The sequence below is a fragment of the Mytilus californianus genome, unplaced genomic scaffold, assembly GCF_021869535.1.
Source record: "Mytilus californianus isolate M0D057914Y unplaced genomic scaffold, xbMytCali1.0.p SCAF_8, whole genome shotgun sequence".
Lineage (NCBI taxonomy): Eukaryota > Metazoa > Mollusca > Bivalvia > Mytilida > Mytilidae > Mytilus > Mytilus californianus.
Genome location: NW_026262734.1, coordinates 101,985,584 through 102,011,339, shown reverse-complemented (window position 1 = coordinate 102,011,339; position 25,756 = coordinate 101,985,584). Strand labels below are relative to the sequence as shown.

The following is a 25,756-nucleotide window of genomic DNA, read 5'->3' as shown; positions in this document are numbered from 1 at the left end:
CATATCTTTCCAGTTACTGATTCTAATTTCCTTACACATCAAATTTACAAAAGAGGACGTTTTAGAGACTATATCTTGATGATTAAATTAGCAAAAATAACATCTTTGCAAAAATTTCCTATGTTAAATAATACAGTAATACAAAATATTACAAAATGTTTGTTGATATTGAATCTGTAGTAACGTTTTGATACGTTGATAAAATGCAAAATTCCAAATCTCAACAACAGAGCAAATGTATGACTGTCAATGTATGTGATCATTCAGAATTCATTTGAGCAAAGATTTAACTTTTAATTACAAAGAGTCAAAGATAAATTATTGTACTTTTGTTGAAAAGTTAAATGATAATTATTTATCTCAAGTTTAAAATGTGAGTCGTGTTCATCCAGCGTGAGCTTTATCATGATTAGCTCTCTTCTTCATCAGGTAAAAAGTTGATATTTATAGAGAATTGATATTACCGAAATCTCATAAATATATTTACAAGCATTATTCTGGCTTTCTTTGGCCATATCATGCTTTTCTGGATTCCGAAATGGAATTCTTAGCCTGTAATTAACTAACTTGGATATTTTCTCTTATATTGCATTCTGATGTAATGTTAATGGCATGAATTTTATTTCATTTTCAACTATATTATCATAAATTAACTGCATGATATGGCCAGTCAAAATTTAAGATTCTCTAATTAATTTAATCAAAGATTTTTTAAAAAAGATGATAACAAATATGTCTAAAAACTAAAATGAATATGCACACATTTTATTGTATTAAAATAATTTTAAAAACAGTACAGTTATATAACATTGAGAACATTTTTTTTTTTTTATGAATTTTGATTGGCCACAATCATCAACTGATAAATGTATATATCAAATTGAAATGAACCTCACTGGCAGATCTAATGGATGTTAAAAAGGGTCAAAATATATTGGTTTTTGTGGGCGTATTTGGGTATACCCTGTATATGAGTATTGAACAGGGATATGAAAAACTGATGTCAGTCTATCTATCTGTCCGACATTCTAAGCACTCTCACATCTGCAGTTTTCATTGATTTTCATGCAAAGTGCATCAATGGTTGACATCATCACTATCTCAGACTTTTTGAAAAATCAAAGCTGGTCCATGCTTTTCTGGGGGTTTTGGCCCTTGGAAATGTAAATTGTATGAAAAGTTCTCATTGCAAGTACTCTCCCACCTACATTTCTCTGCAAAAAGTCATCGGTCCTGGTCTTCCAAAATAGACACAATTGTTTAACTTATATTCATAATGACAATTCTTAAAGGATAATAAGATTCTTGTTTTTTTTTAAATTAATTTATATCCATTATTTAGAGAATACAATTAAAGATATGGTGATGTCTATTGATTCTGGGGATATGAAAAAGTAATTTTAGGAAATTTTATTGATCTGCCATTGAAGTAAAGTATTGTTATATTGTCATTAAAAATTAAAAGGCAATAAATTTACTTTGATATTTTTTAGGAATAACAGATAAGTATTTGCAATTTGAAAATATCTTTTTTATCTATTAAAATTTAATTATGATTTACAAAATATGTGTATTATTCAATCATATGTTTTTCGTAAGACCACATTTTTTTTGATAAATTGGTTTGTTAGATTTGTAAATTTTCATCTAAAAATGCTGGTTTGGTCAGTCGAAAATATCTAAACCCAAATGTCAACAAGGATCATTATGCAGCATATATCAAACCAGGTCTAAAATTAGATTTAGTATACTTCTTAGCTGTATCATCGCCTTTTAATGATTTGGTTTCATGCTGTCTATTCAGAAGATTTGGAGCTACTCTGAGAACATGTTTACTGGTAGACACCAGAATAGCATGGATGAGGGTCTGGATGGGGCTTTAAAAAAAAGAGTAATGGGAGGGGGAGTGGGAAATACGGAATAAAGTACCATGAGAATAGTGAATAATGTGGTATTAAAATATATAGAATAGAAATGAATGAGGGGGGAGAGATAAATAAGAGATAATTAGCTAAAAAATTTTAAAGAATACAAAAATGAAGAACACCCCATCCAGACCCTCATGGATAGAAATAGCATGTGATAAAATTATACAATGGAACCTTTTAGAGCCATGAGGGTAAATAGTTGTTAAAGATATGTCCTTTGTGTCTCTTTTGTTCCTTTATAAAGTAAAAAGAAAGTAAAATAAATATGGAATATTGTTTGCAAGGGTCCGGAAACGGTCATATATGCCAGTCATGTCCTAAGATGAAACTATTTGTCCTAAACGAGAAATTGGGATTCAGGACAAATTTTATTTTTTTAAAGAAGTAATTTTGGTCATTTCATTGACTCAATGTTTGAAATCGGATTCCTTAATCGCCATTTTGCACTGTCTTGTGTAAGTTGTAATCACTTGTTTTTGTTTATAATCCCTTTCCTGTAATAAAACTGCCACTCCAGTAGTTTGATAATCCTGAGGGCCCTCCTAATATCTATATCAATGCCTCCGGGAAACATTGGCTAATGATCGCTAATCACTTTTTACCTGTGGTTTTAATATTCACACCTGACAGTGATCACAAGCTCAGAATAATATCTTAACAAAAATTGAAATTCCCTGACAAGTGTATTCATTATTTAATTACTTTTCAACAAAGACAATCATCAAATCTGATTTAAAAATTAATCCTAAATTTACGGAGAAAAAAGTATTTTTTTCATGTGCTTTATTTACTATATAATACGCATGCGTGAAATTGTCTTCAGCAAATTTAATATTTAATCGTAAAATGCAAATGTAATGCCAAATTAAACGAGTGCAACTATTGTCTGTTACATTCAAACACTATTAAAGGTAATAAAATAAAAAAAAGCCGGTGATTTCCTGTCAATTTGATAAACAAAACAAATCCTGGAAATGAATCCGGAATTATTCGTATTTTAACTTTATCGCAAACTTCCGGTTTTAACTTTTGTCAAATCGAAAGAAACGTAAGCAATGTCTGAGAGAATTACCATTTTGAGTCATTAAAATCATTTCAATTTTAAACTATTGCCTTCCCTTAACTGTTCTTCATGGTAATGGTAAGACATTTACTTAGTAAATGCGATGAAACCGCAATACAAGTTCGTTGATGCTTTGAATCAAGTTAAGTTGACATCAACAATTTGGAAAGGGGCACCAACTTTTCAATCATCTCAAAATGACCGAAATTGTGTGGAAAAATTTCCGGATCCTTGATTGTTTTTACTGTTAAATAAATGAAAATAGGTTAGTCAGATCTGCAAACCAATTTCTAGGAAAAAACTGAATGAAAAAAAAAACAAATTCAGAAAAAATGACAATGTAACATTGACTGTGTGCATTCTTATTTTGTTTGCAGCATTTGGTCATTGGACAGATGAATGTGATGATGAACAGACTTTCTAACCAATCACCTATAGTCTTTCATGAAAGAAGATTTACTCCACCAATGGAATGCTGCATTTCATATAGAGCATGGATTTCCTTCCATATTTGTTTTGGTTTTAAACACATGTTAACAGTTTACGCAAACATGTTGCTTGTTTTGTTTTTTTGTTATTTATCATATGTTAATAAACTTTTCATATAAGTTATTTCCATAAAAAGTTAATTTTTAATTAGGAAGGAAAATTTATGTTAGTATGAATATAAACAAAGATTCCGAGGTAACGCTGAAGTTTGTGTTTAATCGAGCTTTTTGCAGACTATAGTTGCTTCTAAAACAGTGCCAATTTTGACGTGTGAATTTGTTTACATATGAGTCTGTGTTTGAACCACTTTGACATGTTGTGAAAATGGATTGAAATGAATTTCTTGTGGACCTCTTGGAGATCAAAGTGAGTTTTGAACTTTAATAAGTCATGCTTTCATTTGAACCTCAAGATGCAATGTGAACTGGCTTAGCAAAATGAACTTTTAGAAGCAGAATTTAAAGATCTGTTGTGTGAACCAGCTACTTACAGTTCTGAAATTTATGTGAAACATAGGTCTTTCGTCATCAGCAAATGTAACATTTGAAGAACCTAATGGCATGAACTTTGGCTTGAACCTGCTGAAATTCATCAAAAATGAGATACAATTTCATAACTGGAACAGAGTTAATGCTTTTTGCAGTACCCAGCTTTGAAGAGCCTCCTCATGGGTTTTTGATTATGTGATTACTTGGCCGTTTTCATAGTGATTATTTGATTACCAGACCAAATATTTCATGATTATTTGATTATTTGATTAATTAGGACTGTATTTTTGATTATCTTGTTTAAAAAAATAATTAATGATTATGTGATTATATTGGCAAAAAATTTGTGATTATGTGATTACTTGGACACCCCCATGAGGGGCCTCTTTGAACCATTGAGCTCTCAACTGAAGTTGTTTTTTATTTGTCTAACATGCATATGGCCAAGTCTGATTTTGGGTTGTGATTTGTGTTATATATGTACTCGGTATATATTTTAAAAAGTTGTGATGTTTATGTTTTAGCTGAGCAAAAATATTGTATTTCTGCTCAGGAAAAACAGCTATAGGAGTAAAATATTTAAAGTTGCATTTATGTAAAACAGGGTTTTCATTAGATAAAGTGAAACTAGAAAGAAATTCACCTTGTGCTTTTTTTATGGAAATTTGTAGCGTATAACATGAAAATGAAATCTTTCTTTTATTCAAAGAAAATATCTGATCGGTTATTGTATATCCGGTTAATTTTGGGTCAGATTTTTTTGTTGTTTGGGCCTGAAATTGGGCGTTTAAATCTTCAGTGTGTTCGTAATTCATGTTTCATTGTATTGTACAATACATTTAGACAAAAAGTGAAAATGTTCGTGTAGGGTACATTTCGTCGTAAAATGTTTACCTTGAATCTAAGACACGCATATGGTATATTGATGCTTCCAGATTGCATTATTCTCCCAAGTCTACGTTTCAACAATTTATTTTGGAATTATCTTCTCTTTTGACAAAACAAGGTAATTTTCAATCTGATTTAATGTGTCATGAATTTAATGTCACAATAGGACACATTTTTATAACAATATGCACAAGGTTAATTTCTAACTTGAATCCTTTACTAAGAAATTGACAGGGTTTTGTTTAAACCTATGAGGTATTTGTGCATTATTGATATTCATTGAAACTTCACTAACAATTTTGCTATTATTTCGAGATTAAATTTCCTTTTCTAAGGAGAAGGTATGAAAAGGCCTAAAGTGTAATAACAACCTTCATACATGAGTCTGTCATTTATCAGTACATATTTATATTTTTAAAATTTCCTTTAAATACTTTCTATACGCCATCAAACTTAATTCATTTAAGGAAAACAATGCAAAAACTTCCAACAAAGCCTCATTTTCAGATCATACAAAATGTCTTATGCAAAGATCAAGATGTTGATGGAAATAAGATGTCTTTTTGGATAAGGCTATTTACAATTTTTGTTTTAACTATGGGTAATAAAAATAACCATTGAAATAGGGATTTTTGGACCAACTGTCCAGAAAATATCATCCAATTCGTACATGTATAAAGATGAAATAATTATGATTTTGAAAGGATTCTAGTTTTTACCATTTGTGCCATTTCAGTTGGCACATCATTACCCTTATCATACCTCCTGCTTTGAGCTTAAGATTAAGAAGATAATCATATTTTTCTAGCAGCAGTTTCGCAAGCTTTTATAACAAAACTTAAATGCAATATTTTGAAGTTGTTAGAAAAGTGCTTTTCTAAGCCATCTTGTACAGGTTGTCTTCATTATCTAGTGAATCAGTGGAAATATAAATTTTACCTGTTTTTTTTTTTGTAGAATCTTGTGTATTTTTTTTCATACAGTGAAGTTGAATATCACATGGCACACATATCTAATTTGAAGTTTACAAATCCTGTTTAATTCTATCATCAACAAATATTATATAAGTAAATATTTCTAGTTCCAAGATTTTACAAAATATGCTAATCATCTGCTGATTTTCATTTATAATACCAGTTCATAATCTTCATCTATTTTCACCTGAAGTACAACTACCATCAGCAAGAACTGTACGACGTCACTTGATACAACTAGCTTTTGACATTGCATCAACCACCAAGATTTGAAAACTGCCAATTGTAACACTCCATGTTGGAAACATGTTGTGAAAACAAGCAAAATAATTATTATTATTTGTTTTATATGGACTCACATTGACTTCAAAGTCTACTAGTTTGAAGTATTGTCAAGGTCAAAAATTAAATAAATATCTGTTTAGGGTTTTATTAGTTCTAAGAATAGACTAGATGGGTAGAAATATACTAAAAATTCAATAATTATTTTAGATATTAGTAGACAGTTTTATGTTTAATAGGGATTGGCCAAAACTTTCAGTGAAATTGTTTATGGTAGTCTCTGGTATTAGTGTAGGTCTTGGAATTCATTTTTAAAGTGAAGTAATTAGGTATATAAGTATTTAGAACTAGTTTATTCAAGAAACCTTAAACAGATTGCAATTTTATCTTGGTCTGAAATAAAAACAAAAGTTTAAGATATCATATTTTCGGTAGAAATTAGGATTTGGTTATGGAAAACAATAAATATTTACTTTTATTTACTTTGGTACATGTACAATAATTGTATCTCTATAGACAAATATTTATGTCTTATATAAAAGATAACCCATATAAAACTTGTTTATTTTCCTTCACAAGTCTCTATAAAGACAAGGTTACCAAGAAGTTTTATTTACTACATTTTCAATTTATCATCAGTCCATGAGCATTTTATGACATAAACATTAGAAAGAAGAGATTTTGCACATCTTGTAAAATGTAGATATATTTAAAACCTGTGTATTATAAACTTATGTACATATATATAAATATTGTATATAATAATTTAACAAACTTGTCAAAGGTGATTATAAAATTTATCACATGTTTTTGTTTGAAGTGAGAGTCCAATTTTCGATGCAAGTTGCAGGAATTTTGGAATAACATATTTTTATGTGTTTAAATTACCTGTTGAAACCATACACAGCTCTCTAGTCTAGAACTAACAGAATTTTTTTCTAGATTGCTGTAAACGGAAAAAGAAATAAATGGAAGGATTGCCATCAGTAAAGCTACTACTATATATCACTTTTAATAACTGCTTATAAAATACAAAAACAGGTGGTAAATTTGTTAACCACTATGTATAAACACATCATTATGTAAATTATCCCAGTGCTCAACTTATTTACTTATGTATAAACCATTCCATGCTCTGTAGATTCATTATATTTCATTGGTAACAATATTCAGTGAGAGACCATTTCATTGATTACAATATTGAGGAAGAGACCATTTCATTGGTAACAATATTGAGGGAGAGACTATTTCATTGGTTACAATATTGAGGAAGAGACCATTTCATTGGTTACAATATTGAGGGAGAGACCATTTCATTGGTTACAATATTGAGGGAGAGACCAGTTGTTTAATTACAAAATTGAGGAAGAGACCATTTCATTGGTTACAATATTGAGGGAGAGACCATTTCATTGGCTACAATATTGAAGGAGAGACCATTTCATTGGTTATGATATTGAGGGAGAGACCATTTCGTTGGTTATAACATTGAGAGAGACACCATTGCATTGGTTACATATTTGAGGGAGAGACCAACAGTAGTCAGATATCCTAAAGCCAGCAGTTGATCCAGAAAATTCCAGGTTTTGAACCACCATTGTTTTGAAAGTTTCTTTGAACAAAAATCTCCCATAAAAATCATTAAGCAAAAAATCATTCACAAAATTGATCAGGATTACTTTTATTGAGGTCAAGCCTAAATAATTGCTTTTAAAATTAGTTGATTCTGATGTCATCCTGTCTTCTTAATAAAAAAATATTGTTTGTCTTAAATATTTGTTACCATGATCTATAATGAATTAACAGGCTATGTTTTTATTGTATATTTATGCTAATGGTTACAACATATGGTCATTATTGAAATATTAAATCATAAATACATGTCACATTAGTTGATTATAAATCAAAGGAAAACAAAGAGATTTTTTGATCCTCATTGTATGAAAAGTTAATCAGTACCTTGAAAGTATCCATCTTCAAAAAGGTTGCCACTATATATGTAGACATTGTCTTTTTGATGTGTACCTCCTTTTATTTATAAATATGGTGCTTTTGTTAAATTATATTGAAAAACCAGTTTTTGTGCACGTTCAATATTTATAAATGATATGGATTTTTTTGTGTGCATACTATACAGATGCAGTTTGTTGGTATATTAAGCTTATCTGAAGCTACTGCTGAATAACACTTTGTAAAAAATAATTACGCTTGAGCTTTACAAAAACAAGTACATTCAAAATATTCATTGGTTGTATAAATTATATCGTGAAGTCACATTCATATAATGAACTCTCAGTGAATGTTAAAATCGTGACTTCTGTAATCAGTTTTGTCTTTGGTAGTTTCATCCCCTCTCATTTTGTACAACAAATAATATAAAAGATTTTGATAAAAGAACATTGACTGCTTGATAGCTACATTGTGGCCACAGATAGGTTTGAACAAAATTACAGAACAGTCAGTGTGATTTTGAAAAATATGCATTTTAATCAAAGCAGATGAAATGTGCCTTTAATGTTCTTTTCTATGTATGTTTATTTTGGGTGTTGAACATTTAAGTTTTATTCTATAAGTGGACCAAATTTTTTTCACAGTGTCATGTCAATGATAGATTTTGAATTAGGAAAACCAAATGTATCTAATTAGAAACCTTATTTTCACTCTGTTCCTTCATTTTGAATATCACAACAAGAAATCCAAAATAGCCTAGCAGAGAGAGAGAGATGAGACTAAATCAGATTGAATATTTGAATTTATAAGATTCCAGAAGAATACTCATTGTTTGATTTAATTTCAGTTGATTAGATATACTTGACAAATGACAAACATTGATTTTTCAGTCATAAAAACAATTACAATCCAAAACTTTTTCTGATTTCCTATTTTTGGGTTTGGTGTTAATGGATCTTTATAAAGATAGTTTGTATAGAGGTGAATTTAACAAAGGGAATGGCAATACTAAATAATATTTAAATTTAATACAATTTAATATGTGATTTATGAGGAAATGATACTGAAATTATTAAGTATCACTTTTTTTTCCATAGTGTTGCTAAGTATATTTTCAAATTATTTATTTTTTTGCATTTATTTATGGTATTTGTTAATGTTTGTTCTCAAGTTTTGTCTTCATTTGTGAAAATTTAGATAAGTGTGTTTAAGTATAATCAGTGCTACGTTTGTGCTAATTTTCAAATATGCAAGTGCTTTTATTTGGAAGATGAAATTATATAAAAATGCTTGCCCCAGCCTGGTGAAAAAAATTTATTGCAGAAGAAGAAACTTTTTCAAGCCTTTGAAAAATACCCATCAAGATCCCTATGTCCTATCAATGGTATTAAAAGTGTGTGATAAAATAAATAATTTTTATCATTAGTGGAACATATATGTTCTGAAGAAATTGAATTGCTCAAATTTTTATATCTAAGAGTCCTATTTTGAGTGCTTATTTCTTAAATATTCAAATTTATTATACTTTTTATCTTCACAGAATACAAAACAGCCCGACCCCTGGTTTAAATTGTGAATATGAAAGATTGGGACATGTAAACAAGTGTTGTAAATGCTCCTTATTTTATGATTTAATATAAATACTGTTGAATTTTTGGTTTGCATGCCTCTTTATTAAATGTGATTTGTTCAAGGTCAACAGGAAGGACATCACCATTATCATATTAAACAAGGAACTTGTAAATGTTTTGCATTAAATAAATGAAACAGTGCATAAATGATAAACTCCCTATTCTGTTGAGACTCTAAAAACAATTCCTTATGTAAGTATACTTTGATGTATGATGGATATAAGATGCGTTCATGTTTTTGACAGATTACCTCACTTTTATAAAAAAAAAAATAAGTCTGCATTGTAAAAACAGCAAAACAAGTTATAAATCTTATTTTGAAATATATTTAATCATAATGATAATGATTTACACATGAAACAATTTTGTATAAAAAAGGTCTCTCAGGGTGGTAGATTCTTATATTACAACACATTTTTGTACTCTATCAATTTGACCTGAATGGGTGTGGCTTATCGTGCTATGTAATTGAGGAACGTTCTTTTAAAGAATATGTGAAAATTGGTTTTTGGTCATCTCTTTGATGTGCAACGTGTCTTTTTTATTTTTGTTGTTGTTGAGTTGCTTATTGAAGTATACCCTACATCTCCCCTTTATTCAAACAATTCATGCCAGTACACCAAGATGATTTGCTAAAAATAACACCTTGTGGTACATTGAATGTTGGTGATTTTAAGTGATTTGCTCTGAAATAACATTTCACCAAAAATCACCTGATTCATAGTAACTTTTATAAACCTATATAATTTACTGGTAACCAAACTGTTAAGTAATCACTCAAAACCAGAAAAATTGTTTTTGAATTAATTCACCTTGTAATAACCATGCTTAACACTTCTTAATCATAATTTATCCACTGATTACCTTTTTTTAAAATAAAAACTCCACTTTTGCACATCAGTTTAGGCCACACTCAATCAAATCCGTTTGTATAAGTAATGTATGTGGTATGTGATAGTTAATATTTATAACTAGACAGATGACCTGTATTTATTAACAATAGTAAATGACTTTGTTGAATGTATTGGGTGTTAGTTAAAGGATGGGGAAGGTCTTATACTGCCATGTAATATGTACCATTATATAATGCAATTCCATGTATAATCATTTCATCCCATATTGCAGAAATAAATTGCTAATAATTTTTATTCATTTTGTTGTTTTTTATGCATTCATATTTCTACAAAAAAAAGAGAACAAAATAAAACATTACATAGAGAATACATAGGTTTTCATCGATCACAGCTTTCTAGGAGGTTCTAGATGGTCGGTAATTTAGGTTCATTGGATTTGTTCAAGGTGTATCAAGTGTATTTAACTCTTGTTAATGCTGTGATGAGAAAATCAGATAAAACATCTTAAGGATAATCACTTTAATTTTCAAGTTCAACCAAATGGAGACAGTTAAGTCAAGTGGAAATAAAATTAAACTGCTATATTTTTTTTTATTAATGGTCTTGTGGGGCCTCCGTGGCTGAGTGGTCTTGAGTAGTTTAGCTACTGTATCACTAGCCTGTCAGTATAGAGATTGTGAGTTCAAATCCCGCGCTAAGCAGGAGCATTCAACTCTACTCTTAACTTTATCATTTTTTTGGCTCTGCGGATGCTCTGGCTTCCTCCACCAATAAAATCTGGCCCCACGAAATAGCCAATAAAGCTTAAAGAGGTGTTAAAACACTGCCATTCAATCAATACTGTAAATTCAGAAATTATTGCGAGGTTTTTGTCTCGCCTGCGACGAAAGTCGCAGAAAGTGAGACATAGGTATTACTATCCGGCGACGGCGGCGTAAACTATTTGTATAAAGCTTTATATTTCAGAAGGTAGAAGACCTGGATGCTTCATACTTTGTATGCAGATACCTTATGTTACGAACTTTCCGTCTGTCATATGTCCAATGTCCTTGACCTTATTTTCATGGTTCAGCGACTGCTTGAAAAAAAAGTTTTTTTGTTATGTAAATTTCTCACTTATTATGAGTAATAGGATAACTATATTTGGTATATGGGTTCCTTGCAACGTCTACATGTCCATCAGACAGGGTTCACCTGACCTCAGCCTCATTTCATGGATCAGTGATCAAGGTTAAAGTTACGTGATTAGGTCCGTTTCTCAGATACTACAAGCAGTAGGTCAGCTATATGTGGTGTATGGAATGATTATAAGGGATACATGTCAGTCTGGCAGGTTTCATCTGACCTTGACCTCATTTTCACGGTTCATTGGTCAATGTTAAGTTTTTGTGTTTTGGTCTGTTTTTCTAATACTATAAGCCATTGGTCAACTATATTTGGTGTATGGAATGATTGTAAGGTGTACATGTCTAGCTGGCAGGTGTCATCTGACCTTGACCTCATTTTCATGGTTCAGTGGTCAAAGTTAAGTTTTTGAGTTTTGGTCTTTTTTTCTAATATTGCATGCAATAGGTCTACTATATTTGGTGTATGGAATGATTGTAAGGTGTACATGTCTAGCTGGCAGGTGTCATCTGACCTTGACCTCATTTTCATGGTTCAGTGGTTATAGTTAAGTTTTTGTGTTTTGGTCAGTTTTTCTTATACTGTATGCAATAGGTCTACTATATTTGGTGTATGGAATGATTGTAAGGTGTACATGTCTAGCTGGCAGGTGTCATCTGACCTTGACCTCATTTTCATGGTTCAGTGGTCAAAGTTAAGTTTTTGAGTTTTGGTCTTTTTTTCTAATACTGCATGCAATAGGTCTACTATATTTGGTGTATGGAAATATTTTATAATCAATATGTCAGTCACACAGGTTTTAATTGACCTTGACCTCATTTTCAAGGTTCATTGCTCAGTGTTAAGTTTTTGTGTTTTGGTCTGTTTTTCTTAAACTATAAGCAATAGGTCAACTATATTTGTTGTATGGAAGAATTGTTATCTGTACATGCCTGCCTAGCATGGTTCATCTGACCTTGACCTCATTTTCATGGTTCATTGGTCAATGTTTAGTTTACTTGGTTAATGTTAAGTTTATGTGACAGTTGTAATAAAGCTATATATTATAACTATCAACATAATATCAATGATTAGTAAAGAAGGCGAGACATTTCAGCGTGTGCACTCTTGTTATTAATGCGAATAATGCGACTGAATAAGTATCGCAATATTAAGAACTCGCATTCTTATATCTGATACACATAACTGTATGCAGATTTTCCTGAAATCGCAATAAATAATCTCGCATTTAAGTCCATTCTACAAAATTCGCAATAATAAACGCACACAATAATTTCTGAATTTACAGTAGATTAATGGTCTTGTTGGCGGCTGTACTTTCCATGTTTTTATTGTGAGTTTTAATTTTACAACACATTTTCTAGATAAGGAAAGTAATGTTTGGGTATTGAGAAATCTATTATGACCTGAATCCATTTTGTCCTATCACTACTTTTAAAACTAAATATGAATATTATACTTAAACTACTCTTTTATCTTCTTTTTTTTTTAACTCAAATAATTAATTGCATTTAATCTGCTGTAAACAATTTACTATGCATACAGCTTCTATCTAGTATCATTTTTGTTATAGTTTCAGTATACAATTCCAACTACATTTTTTGTTTTACAATTTTCGTTTCAAGTAACCTGCTATTAACTTTATATCAATAAAAAGGTCATAGATAAAAGTTTCATGTTTATGTCCAGTTTTCAGGGATCCTAGCATGTATGTTAATTTTTCAGGGATCCTAGGTTGTATGTCCAGTTTTCAAGAATCCTAGGATGTATGTCCAGTTTTCAGGGATCCTAGTGTGTTTGTCCAGTTTTCAAAGATACTACTAGTATTTAAACTAGTGTGTATTTCAAGTTTTCAGGGATCCTAACGTGTATGTTCAGTTTTCAGGGATCCTAGGGTGTATGTCCAGTTTTCAATGATCCTAGGATGTTTATCCAGTTTTCAGGGATCCTAGGGTGTATGTTCAGTTTTTAATGATCCTAACGTGTATGTCCAGTTTTCAGGGATCCTAGGATGTATGTCCACTTTTCAGGGATCCTAGGATGTATGTCCACTTTTCAATGATCCTAGGGTGTATATCCAGTTTTCAGGGATCCTAGGGTTACCCAGTTTTCAGGGATCCTAGGATGTATATCCAGTTTTCAGGGCTCCTAGGATGTATATCCAGTTTTCAGGGATCCTAAGGTGTATGTCCAGTTTACAGGGATCCAAGGGGGTATATCCAGTTTTCAGGGATCCTAGGATGTATATTTCCATTGTTCAGGGATCCTAGGGTGTATGTCCAGTTTTCAGGGATCCTAAGGTGTGTGTCAAGTTTTAAGGGATCCCAGGGTGTATGTCCCATTTTCAGCGATCCTAGGGTGTATATCCAGTTTTCAGGGATCTCAGGGTGTATGTCCCGTTTTCAGCGATCCTAGGGTGTAGATCCAGTTTTCAGTGAACCTATGGTATGTTATTCTGATGAGTTGGTATTTATTTCTGAAAAAAAAATCAATAAAATATCTGCATCTTTTAATGAAAAATTTAATATTCTTTGGTTGACATTTTATCACTAACTGAGCTTGTTCAAAATTAGACCACATGGAAAACTATATTGTAAAAAGTAGTTTAAATATGTATAATAAGATTAATAACCATACTAAATACTGTTATTTTCACGGTTCATTGGTCAATGTTAAGTTTTTGTGTTTTGGTCTGTTTTTCTAATACTATAAGCCATTGGTCAACTATATTTGGTGTATGGAATGATTGTAAGGTGTACATGTCTAGCTGGCAGGTGTCATCTGACCTTGACCTCATTTTCATGGTTCAGTGGTCAAAGTTAAGTTTTTGACTTTTGGTCTTTTTTTCTAATACTGCATGCAATAGGTCTACTATATTTGGTGTATGGAATGATTGTAAGGTGTACATGTCTAGCTGGCAGGTGTCATCTGACCTTGACCTCATTTTCATGGTTCAGTGGTTATAGTTAAGTTTTTGTGTTTTGGTCAGTTTTTCTTATACTGTATGCAATAGGTCTAATATATTTGGTGTATGGAATGATTGTAAGGTGTACATGTCTATCTGGCAGGTGTCATCTGACCTTGACCTCATTTTCATGGTTCAGTGGTCAAAGTTAAGTTTTTGAGTTTTGGTCTTTTTTTCTAATACTGCATGCAATAGGTCTACTATATTTGGTGTATGGAAATAATTTATAATCAATATGTCAGTCACGCAGGTTTTAATTGACCTTGACCTCATTTTCAAGGTTCATTGCTCAGTGTTAAGTTTTTGTGTTTTGGTCTGTTTTTCTTAAACTATAAGCAATAGGTCAACTATGTTTGTTGTATGGAAGAATTGTTATCTGTACATGCCTGCCTAGCATGGTTCATCTGACCTTGACCTCATTTTCATGGTTCATTGGTCAATGTTTAGTTTACTTGGTTAATGTTAAGTTTATGTGACAGTTGTAATAAAGCTATATATTATAACTATCAACATAATATCAATGATTAGTAAAGAAGGCGAGACATTTCAGCGTGTGCACTCTTGTTATTAATGCGAATAAAGCGACTGAATAAGTATCGCAATATTAAGAACTCGCATTCTTATATCTGATACACATAACTGTATGCAGATTTTCCTGAAATCGCAATAAATAATCTCGCATTTAAGTCCATTCTACAAAATTCGCAATAATAAACGCACGCAATAATTTCTGAATTTACAGTAGATTAATGGTCTTGTTGGCGGCTGTACTTTCCATGTTTTTATTGTGAGTTTTAATTTTACAACACATTTTCTAGATAAGGAAAGTAATGTTTGGGTATTGAGAAATCTATTATGACCTGAATCCATTTTGTCCTATCACTACTTTTAAAACTAAATATGAATATTATACTTAAACTACTCTTTTATCTTCTTTTTTTTTTAACTCAAATAATTAATTGCATTTAATCTGCTGTAAACAATTTACTATGCATACAGCTTCTATCTAGTATCATTTTTGTTATAGTTTCAGTATACAATTCCAACTACATTTTTTGTTTTACAATTTTCGTTTCAAGTAACCTGCTATTAACTTTATATCAATAAAAAGGTCATAGATAAAAGTTTCATGTTTATGTCCAGTTTTCAGGGATCCTAGCATGTATGTTAATTTTTCAGGGATCCTAGGTTGTATGTCCAGTTTTCAAGAATCCTAGGATGTATGTCCAGTTTTCAGGGATCCTAGTGTGTTTGTCCAGTTTTCAAAGATACTACTAGTATTTAAACTAGTGTGTATTTCAAGTTTTCAGGGATCCTAACGTGTATGTTCAGTTTTCAGGGATCCTAGGGTGTATGTCCAGTTTTCAATGATCCTAGGGTATATGTCAAGTTTTCAGGGATCCTAGAGTGTTTGTCCAGTTTTCAAGGATACTACTAGTATTTATACTAGTGTGTATTTCCAGTTTTCAGGGATCCTAATATGTATGTTCAGTTTGCAGTGATCCTAGGGTGTAGTGTGTATGTCAAGTTTTCAGGGATCCTAGGGTGTATGTCAAGTTTTCAGGGATCCTAGGGTGTATGTCAAGTTTTCAGGGATCCTATAGTGTTTGTCCAATTTTCAAGGATACTACTAGTATTTATACTAGTGTGTATTTCCAGTTTTCAGGGATCCTAACATGTATGTTCAGTTTGCAGTGATCCTAGGGTGTAGTGTGTTTGTCAAGTTTTCAGGGATCCTAGGGTGTATGTCAAGTTTTCAGGGATCCTAGGGTGTATGTCAAGTTTTCAGGGATCCTAGGGTGTATGTCAAGTTTTCAGGGATCCTATAGTGTTTGTCCAGTTTTCAAGGATACTACTAGTATTTATACTAGTGTGTATTTCCAGTTTTCAGGGATCCTAACATGTATGTTCAGTTTTCAGTGATCCTAGGGTGTAGTGTGTATGTCAAGATTTCAGGGATCCTAGGGTGTATGTCAAGTTTTCAGGGATCCTAGGGTGTATGTCCAGTTTTCAGGGATCCTAGGGTGTATATCCAGTTTTCATGGATTCTAGGGTGTATGTCAAGTTTTCAGGGATCCTAGGGTGTATGTCAAGTTTTCAGGGATCCTAGGGTGTATGTCAAGTTTTCAGGGATCCTAGGGTGTATGTCCAGTTTTCAGGGATCCTAGGGTGTATATCCAGTTTTCATGGATTCTAAGGTGTATGTCAAGTTTTCAGGGATCATAGGGTGTATGCCAAGTTTTCAGGGATCCTAGGGTGTATGTCCAGTTTTTAGGGATCCTAGAGTGTTTGTCCAGTTTTCAAGGATACTACTAGTATTTATACTAGTGTGTATTTCCAGTTTTCAGGGATCCTAACATGTATGTTCAGTTTTCAGTGATCCTAGGGTGTAGTGTGTATGTCAAGTTTTCAGGGATCCTAGGGTGTATGTCAAGTTTTCAGGGATCCTAGGGTGTATGTCAAGTTTTCCGGGATCCTAGGGTGTAGTGTGTATGTCAAGTTTTCAGGGATCCTAGGGTGTATATCCAGTTTTCAGGGATCATAGGGTGTATGTCAAGTTTTCAGGGATCCTAGGGTGTATGTCCAGTTTTTAGGGATCCTAGAGTGTTTGTCCAGTTTTCAAGGATACTACTAGTATTTATACTAGTGTGTATTTCCAGTTTTCAGGGATCCTAACATGTATGTTCAGTTTTCAGTGATCCTAGGGTGTAGTGTGTATGTCAAGTTTTCAAGGATCCTAGGGTGTAGTGTGTATGTCAAGTTTTCAGGGATCCTAGGGTGTAGTGTGTATGTCAAGTTTTCAGGGATCCTAGGGTGTATGTCAAGTTTTCAGGGATCCTAGGGTGTAGATCCAGTGTTCAGGGATCTTAGGGTGTAGATCCAGTGTTCAGGGATCCTAGGGTGTAGATCCAGTGTTCAGGGATCCTAGGTTGTAGATCCAGTGTTCAGGGATCCTAGGGTGTATGTCCAGTGTTCAGGGATCCTAGGGTGTAGTGTGTATGTCAAGTTTTCAGGGATCCTAGGGTGTAGATCCAGTTTTCAGGGATCCTAGGGTGTAGATCCAGTTTTCAGGGATCCTAGGGTGTAGATCCAGTGTTCAGGGATCCTAGGGTGTATGTCCAGTGTTCAGGGATCCTAGGGTGTAGATCCAGTTTTCAGTGAACCTAAGGTGTATATCCAGTTTTCAGGGATCCTAAGGTGTATGTCCAGTTTTCAGCAATCCTAGGGTATGTATGTTATGCTGATGAGTTGGTATTTATTTCTGAAAAAAAAATCAATAAAATATCTGCATCTTTTAATGAAAAATTTAATATTCTTTGGTTGACATTTTATCACTAACTGAGCTTGTTCAAAATTAGACCACATGGAAAACTATATTGTAAAAAGAAGTTTTAATATAGTAAGATTAATATCCATTCTAAATACTGTTATTATAAATATGATAAATATATTGTGCAATATGTAAGGTGCCACCCTGAAATTTGAGATATTGCCTGAATTGGGAACTAGCAGTATCTCTGATATCTGTGATTATTAAAATTATTGTTTTGGGGGGAAATGGTTTCAGGATGGTAACTTAAAATTTCCCTTGCCTAATTGAAATGAAAATTATAAAGGTCGAAGATTTTAAGAGGGGAAAGCCTATTAATTTTGGAGTCAATTGGTCAAATTTTAAGGTCACAGGTACTAAAAACTTAAAACTTTATGGGAAAATGGTTTCCAGATGGTAGCTTGAATTTTCTTTGATTGATTGGAAATTAAACTTATACAAATGGAAGATATAGAAACAGGAAAGACCCATATCAATTTTGGAGTCATGCAACTGGTCGACGTTGAAAGTCATTATTTCTAAGAAAAATGTTTGAGACACATTTGTTTCCATGCTGAGATGTATGTTTTTGATTTGATTTTTGTCTAGATTGTTGGCCACATCGACCATGTGACCTGTTGGGTTAACCAGGCAAACTCCTCCTTAATTGGCTAAAAATGTATGCCCCAAAGGTTTTTTTCTGTATGGAAGCAATACAACTAGCCCCACTGCCAAAACGTCCCAGACTCGTTCAAACCAAAGACTTGGAAATGGTATTTGCTGATTTTGCGCCACATCCGCGGCATTTAGAAGCAAGCCGGACTGGACTGATTGTCTCGCAATAATGTGTCCAGGAAGGGTGACCTTTTTTCATGTGCCGTGCCAGTCTAGTACAAATCCGGATTTATATTCAGTTTACATTACCATGTTCTTAGCCTTTTATGCATGTAATGTTTGCAACTGGACGTAATCATCACAGAAGTTATACTCATTAAGAATAAAGCCGTTGTCGGAAACGCTGTATTGTATTAGATATACAGTTCCATCAATATATCCATTATATTGATGCCAAAAGTGCATTATAGTAATATTCATTTTAGAATTTGTAAAGTTGGCACTGATGATCACACTTTCCAAACTTTCATATTTAGTCTCGGAACTAGCAATAGGTTTTACCAGGGGAATAAACTCAAAAGGCAAAGATAACATTGCCAACTTGTAAAAAAAAACGAAAAAAAGAAATTCTAAGAAAAGCTTCAATATGAAAGAAAAGTTCACACACAAGAAACAACCGTTGCGGACTAACCCTGGGATTCGTATTGATGGTGCAGTATATAATAGCGAAACAATTGTTTCCCATAAAGAAGATAGACATCCATGTGATGAAGTCTATTTTGAAGTAACTGATTTAACTACATAAACCAGTTTAGTTTTTGTTGATTTCCTTAATTCTCATTTAGTTTGCAATGTGTCGGTCATGGATATTTACCCAGCAACATCACATCACCTACCGTTATACTAATACGATATATATACATGCATGTGTTTGGTCTTTGTTTGGACGCTGTACGGTGACCTATAATAACTGTTGCTTACATTCACGTCATTTTGATATTTGTCACATTGACAATCATATCGCATCTCCTTGTCAACATAACGATGACCTTTGTTTATTGCATGAATTATTTGTATTTCTTATTTCCATGCAATACCACTTCATGCAAACATCTGTTTTAGCGTATGATCTTTACAAAACATGCTCATTACATGAACGTCAAAGTATTACATTGCGTTTAAAACAAAATTTTGAAATATTTATGAACAACCCCTATTGTACTCTTTTCCACTCGTTTTCAAAGTGAATAAACGAGTTTAATGTGTTGTTATTAGTTGTCAAAAGACTAGAATAATTTCTAAAAGGTGAAAAGACACAAAGGGCGTCTAAAAACAGGTGGATGAATTCAAATACTGCGGTAGGGTAGCAGCTCCTCTAATGATACCGACGAATTGTTCGTTGTACTAGTATATAAAAATACGATGGGTCGCATTCGGTGAGGTAACAAAATATACAAATGTAACTGCTTTACGTTCAGTGCCAAATATTTCATGCATATTCATGGCGATTGTGTAATTTGAGGAGAAAAAAGATAGCATCTTAATGCCTCATATAATGATCCAAGCTTTGCATACATTTAATAGGTGATATAAATACCCGAAAGCTTATTTCAATATACAATTTGCTTGCACAAAATATTATGAAGCAATATTTGGGTCAAACAAAAAAAGTGAAGGACAGCTTTTGTTTTGTAAGTTATTTTTACTATATAATTTCACAGAATTCCATAAACCTTGTGAGAATTTACAGATACTAATTCCTGAAGGTAAGACCAGTCTTCCGGAACCGAAAGTCCGTTATCATAGCGGAAGCGAGACAGTGGAGATAGAATGTTCCGAAGACAAAGGCAATGTACACACAGAGGAACAAAACCAGTTTAAAGAATCATGTGAAGATTTTGAAATCAAACATTATAATGATGGTAGACTACTGAGCAATGAAGACGAAATGAGTAATTCACAACTTGGAATATACGATGATGACGATTTTAAGGACGAAAAAGACAACGAAACTAATTTAGAGCAAGTAGTAAACACCGTTCTGGAAAATGAAGTTGATCCCATTCTTGACAATTGTAAGCATACAGATATCACCGATGTAGCCCATATGAATAAAGGCGCTGTTATTAGAGAAAAACATGAGAGAAGAGACGATGAAATTAATACAGGACATGAATCTGACAATGAAAGTATGGAAGAATTTATAGACAAAAATGACGATAGGGCTAATGATGTCCAAACACAAGAGCAACGAAAATCAGACGAAAGTGATGAATATGGCAATGGTGTAGAGGAAAGTGACGTAACAACCGAGGAAGACGACGAAAAGGGCAACAATTTTGATGAAAGCGACAAAAAGAATGACTCTGACATTGATTACTCAAACCAGGAAAAAGATGAAAATATCGATGAATTTCATGATACTGAAGGCGATGGTGTCATGGAGGCGAATGGTTTACCTATTAACAATTATAATAACAGTGGTCAAGTCAGCGAACATCACGTAGAAGAACGAAAGTTAGAGACGAGCGATAACCGAGATTCTGTACCGATTGAAGATGGTGACAACAGTCAAGTCAGCAAACATCACGAAGAAGAACGAAAGTCAATGACTTACGATAATCGAGATGTTTTGCCTATTGACGATAAAAACAGTGGCCAAGTTAGCGAACATCACGACGAAGAACAGAAGATAAGGACTGACGATAATCGAGATGCCTTGCCTTTTGACGATAATAAAAGTGGCCAAGTCAGCGAACGTCACGAAGAAGAACGAATGTTAAAGACTGACGATAATCGGGATTCTTGTAAAATTAGCTAAGAATTCGCATATGGTGTGGTTAAAAGCTTCTTTTTACTGCATAATTAATGTATACAGCGTTTTTGTTCCTAACTTTTGCAATATATAGCATTGTGTTTTATTTTACGTAAGTTTTATTAACTGCATTAAACTTATTTACAGGTTATACACGCAGATACATGTAATTTTTTTTTAGCTCACCTGGCCCAAAATGGCCAAGTGAGCTTTTCTCATCACTTGGCGTCCAGCGTCCTGCGTCCGTCGTCGTTTTCGTCCTTCGTCGTCGGCGTCAGTTAACTTTTACTCTTCAACTACTGGGCCAACTTTAAACAAGCTTGGCTACAATCATCATTAGGGTACCGGTATATAGTTTTAGAAATGTGCACGACGAATTAAACTCCCGCCCAAGGAAGATGACCGACATGGCTAAAATAGAAGATGAGATAATATGCAATGTTTGGCTATTGTTACGACCAGAAATCACCTTTAAATTGTAGTCAACAAAAGACACTAATCAAAAATAAAATTTAACAAGATTTATTATACAATTTTACAAGAAATATTACACAAATAGAAATATCAACTTAACTGTTAAAATATATGTCAGGGCTGATATGCATAAAACTACTTAAGTTAAGATTTATTCCGAACGGATGGATTTTTCTACATGTCCTACGATAAATTAGTACTACGACTGGATATCTTAACTTAAGTGGTTTTATGCATATAAGCCCTGATCCTTTGCTTGTCTTTTTTTTAACCGGAATTCTTCTCTTAACTGTAACGGAATATGTCCTATAAGTTCACAATCTAGTATGATGTAGTTAACGTAAATAAAAGTGTCAATCCAACAACTCCAGAGGCAGAGATCTCCTGGTAATCCAAAAATTGTCTAATTTCGGTGTCTGTTTATATAGTTGTCACGGTAACTTCTAGAACACTGTAGAATGGAAACTCCTTAAAAACTGTGAGGCCCTCATGGGGGTGTTCAAGTTATCACATAATCACAATTTGTTTGCCAATATAATCACATAATCATTAACTATTTTTTTTAAACAAGATAATCAAATAATCAAAAATACAGTCCTTGATTATCGAATAATCAAATAATCATGAAACATTTGGTCTTGTAATCAAAAAATCACTATAAAAACGGCCAAGTAATCACATAATCCAAAACCCCATGAGGAGGCTCAACTGTAGAAGGGACGACTTCTTACAGGAGTTATTGCTCTTAATCGACGATTGTTCCCAATTTTTTGCGTTTTTGCCTAATATCTTAAAAACTATAAAAGATAGATAGAAACTTTTGATACCAAAAATTATCAGCAAGACAAGATCTACAATTAAGTCTAACATGGCCGACGTATTTAGTCGTCATTCTATTGAAGTTATTGCCCTTTAATGATGATTTTTCCCATTTTTCCCCTTCCTATTATCTTGGTAACTATAATAGATAGATAGAAATTTCAAACAGCAAAAATGATCAGCAAGTCAAGATCAACAAATAAGTTTCTGTATGACCAAAGTCGTTGGACGTCTCCTTATGGAAGTTATTGTCCTTTAGTGACTATTTTCCCCAATTTTTCAATTTTGCCTTTTATTTTCAAAACTATAATTGATATATAGAAACTTAGAAAAAAAAAGCAAAAATGATTAGCAAGACGACAAGATCTTCAAATAAGCCATCATCGCGAAAATCTTCAGTCGACTCTTTTATTGGAGTTATTGTCCTTTAATGATAATTTTTACCAATTATTTTTGCGTTTAATTTTGGATGTAACGCGTCTTCTGATTGGCTGACGTTGTTTTGTTTATCAGCTCATAGACATAATTTTGTCATGTGACCGTGACGTCATCAACGTTTTTTCATGGTTTACTCCGGTTTAAAATGGAATTTAGAATTAAATTATAAGAAATAACTGTAATATTTTTTCTGTATATTCGAAATAACATAAAAAATGTGATGCACACTTTAAAATAACCCGCTACGCGGGTTATTCAGTGTGCACCACATTTTTTATGTTATTTCTTCATAGACAGAAAAAATATTACAGTCATTCCTTAATTATTTTGAAAACTATAAAAGATAAATAGAAACTTTAAAAAAGAAATATGATCAGCATACGTCAACATGACTGAAATTGTCAGTTAAGCCTTATACTGTTATTCCCCTTTAATGAAGATTTTTACCCCCAAAAAATGCAATTGTTGAAGATGCAGGTGAGCGACACAGGCTCTTTAGAGCTTCTAGTTTTGTAAATTAAACGTTTTCAGTTGTCTAGAATGGAAGGGGGAAACGTATTTCTGTGCATGCATGCTGTGTTGTTCTTTTTATTCATCCATTTCTACTATGTGTTGGTTGTTCTGGTACACCACACGTTCTGGCAAGACTTACATTTTAACCACCCTTACCCTTACCCGTGTATTTGCTTATTCCGCCAACCAGGGGGTTCAAATGTAAGCCTTTTCTTTTCAAATTTTAATACACAGCACTCTCCATCGTGATATTACGTGATGGTCTAGAATGCCCTTAAGCATTATTATGGAATAACTAATCGAAGAATTCAAAATCAAAAATATTCAAAACATTTATTCACGAACGCTCTCCTACTTGCTTTTCCGGTTTATTATAGGTAATGAACGAACTGTTCTGATTTATCAAACGCTCTACAACACAACGTGTTGTCCGGTAACGCCATGCTCTACAACCGTGCTGTCTCCCGGAATGCTCTCCAATATAATGTCCTGATAAGACGCATGCATGATAAAACTCGCACTCAAACGCGATATTCTATTTTGCCACGCGATACCGTCTAAGCGATGCAACTTACTGTTATAAAACGATACATTTAGATCTCAGTCTCTCGCGTTGGAGAGCGTAGCATCTCAGGCTTTGGTTAATCCGATTGTGATTTGTACACGTAACAACATGGCCGATCATAATATATTTATGTCGACATACTGTTATTTGTAGTTGTTTTTTTTTTCAAATTGTTGCTGTGCCGTTGTTTTAGTGTTTGCTGTTTTGGAGTATCTATTGAAAATATTATATAAGCGTAAAATGCAGTTATTGTTATTAATGTTACTGAATAAAAAAGTATTTGTTTATCAAAAAAGAGTTAGTTATTAGCAGTCAAGAAGAGACAAAAAGATACATAAGGGACAATTAAAACTCCTAAGTCGATCGTCCAGAACATTCGGCTGTTTTCTGCTCTATGGTCGGGTTGTTGTCTCATTGACATATTCCCCATTTCCATTCTCAATTTTATGAAATAATTTCCACTGGACGTTAAGCAACCAACAATCAATCAATCGAAGAGAAAGACGAAAAATCAACAGTCAACAAAACACATCATAAAAAACCAAAGATTGAGGAACACGAAACCAATCAAAAGCCGGTATTATCTCCGGTGCTCTCGAAAGGTAAGCAGATCCTACTTTACATGTGGCACCCGACGTGTTGCTCATGGTTAGTTCAAATTCGGTGGTAAGTCTCATTGGGTGATGTCGCAACCGATGCACGGAGGACGGGATTTTGATAACGACAATTGCAGCATATCCGTGGTCGTCTGCGACACATATATTCCATAACGGTCAAATGGTTTACGTAAATGTTTCAAAGGCCCGGGGTGACTTTAACTTTACCACTAATTATTATTAGTATAATATTTAATTGTCCAAAACAACGATAAAACTTTACCACTCGAAACAATGAAGCTTGGTCTAATAACTTCTAAGTAAGAATCAACCTGATATATAAGAAATCATGATGGGAAACGTAAGCTCTGAAATTTCGTATTAACTTTGAGGTATATACTCCATATGCAAGCGCTGCTCGATTGTTGCTACACAGAAACTAAATTTCACAATTGGAAATCTGAAATCATCTCTTTAATTTGTCATAAAGTGTTGGTCTCAACCGACCCTCATTAATTGTTAATTTATAGAAATTTTGAAAAGAATAAATCCAATGATAACAAAAGAGTTTGCTAAATTTGAAACATGAGTTGTATTGTTAAAAAAGTGACTCGACTTTCTAGTTTTAGCTTTAAATTTTTATATAAATTATATTCTATGGTAGCTCCGAGTATGATCAACACTTCTAGAACGTAATGTATCGTTACTGTAAATTTAATCAAAAACAATAAAATTTGCAAATACCAAAACAATTCACCAGTTTAATAAGTTAAAAAATGAAAACAAACACGTTATAAATGTCATGCGTCCGAAGCACTTTTCTGGATTTACCTTCATCAGGAACGCTCAAAGCAGAATATTTGAAAGCTAATTATGAATAAAACCGAAACAGTTGAAGAGCTATATAACTAAAAAAGGACCCAAAAGTATAGCCAAATCCATCTTAGGCCATCTTAGGCCAACTTTGCCTGAGG

The 25,756-nt window shown here is 32.9% G+C and overlaps 1 protein-coding gene across 8 annotated transcripts in view; it reads left to right on the top strand.

The window, feature by feature from the left end:
• LOC127712255 (CAP-Gly domain-containing linker protein 1-like) overlaps positions 1 to 24,481 on the top strand; it is an 85,284-nt gene extending 60,803 nt beyond the window's left edge. For 7 of the 8 annotated variants that reach the window (XM_052218591.1, XM_052218592.1, XM_052218590.1 and 4 more), the window contains one exon: positions 20,284 to 24,481. In XM_052218591.1, coding sequence (XP_052074551.1) covers positions 20,284 to 21,383 — 1,100 coding nt within the window. In that variant the 3' untranslated portion in view covers positions 21,384 to 24,481. Of the gene's footprint in view, positions 1 to 3,368; positions 10,842 to 20,283 lie in introns of those variants that run through there. The other variant, XM_052218593.1, reaches the window with a different exon arrangement.
• The last annotated feature ends 1,275 nt before the right edge of the window (positions 24,482 to 25,756 follow it).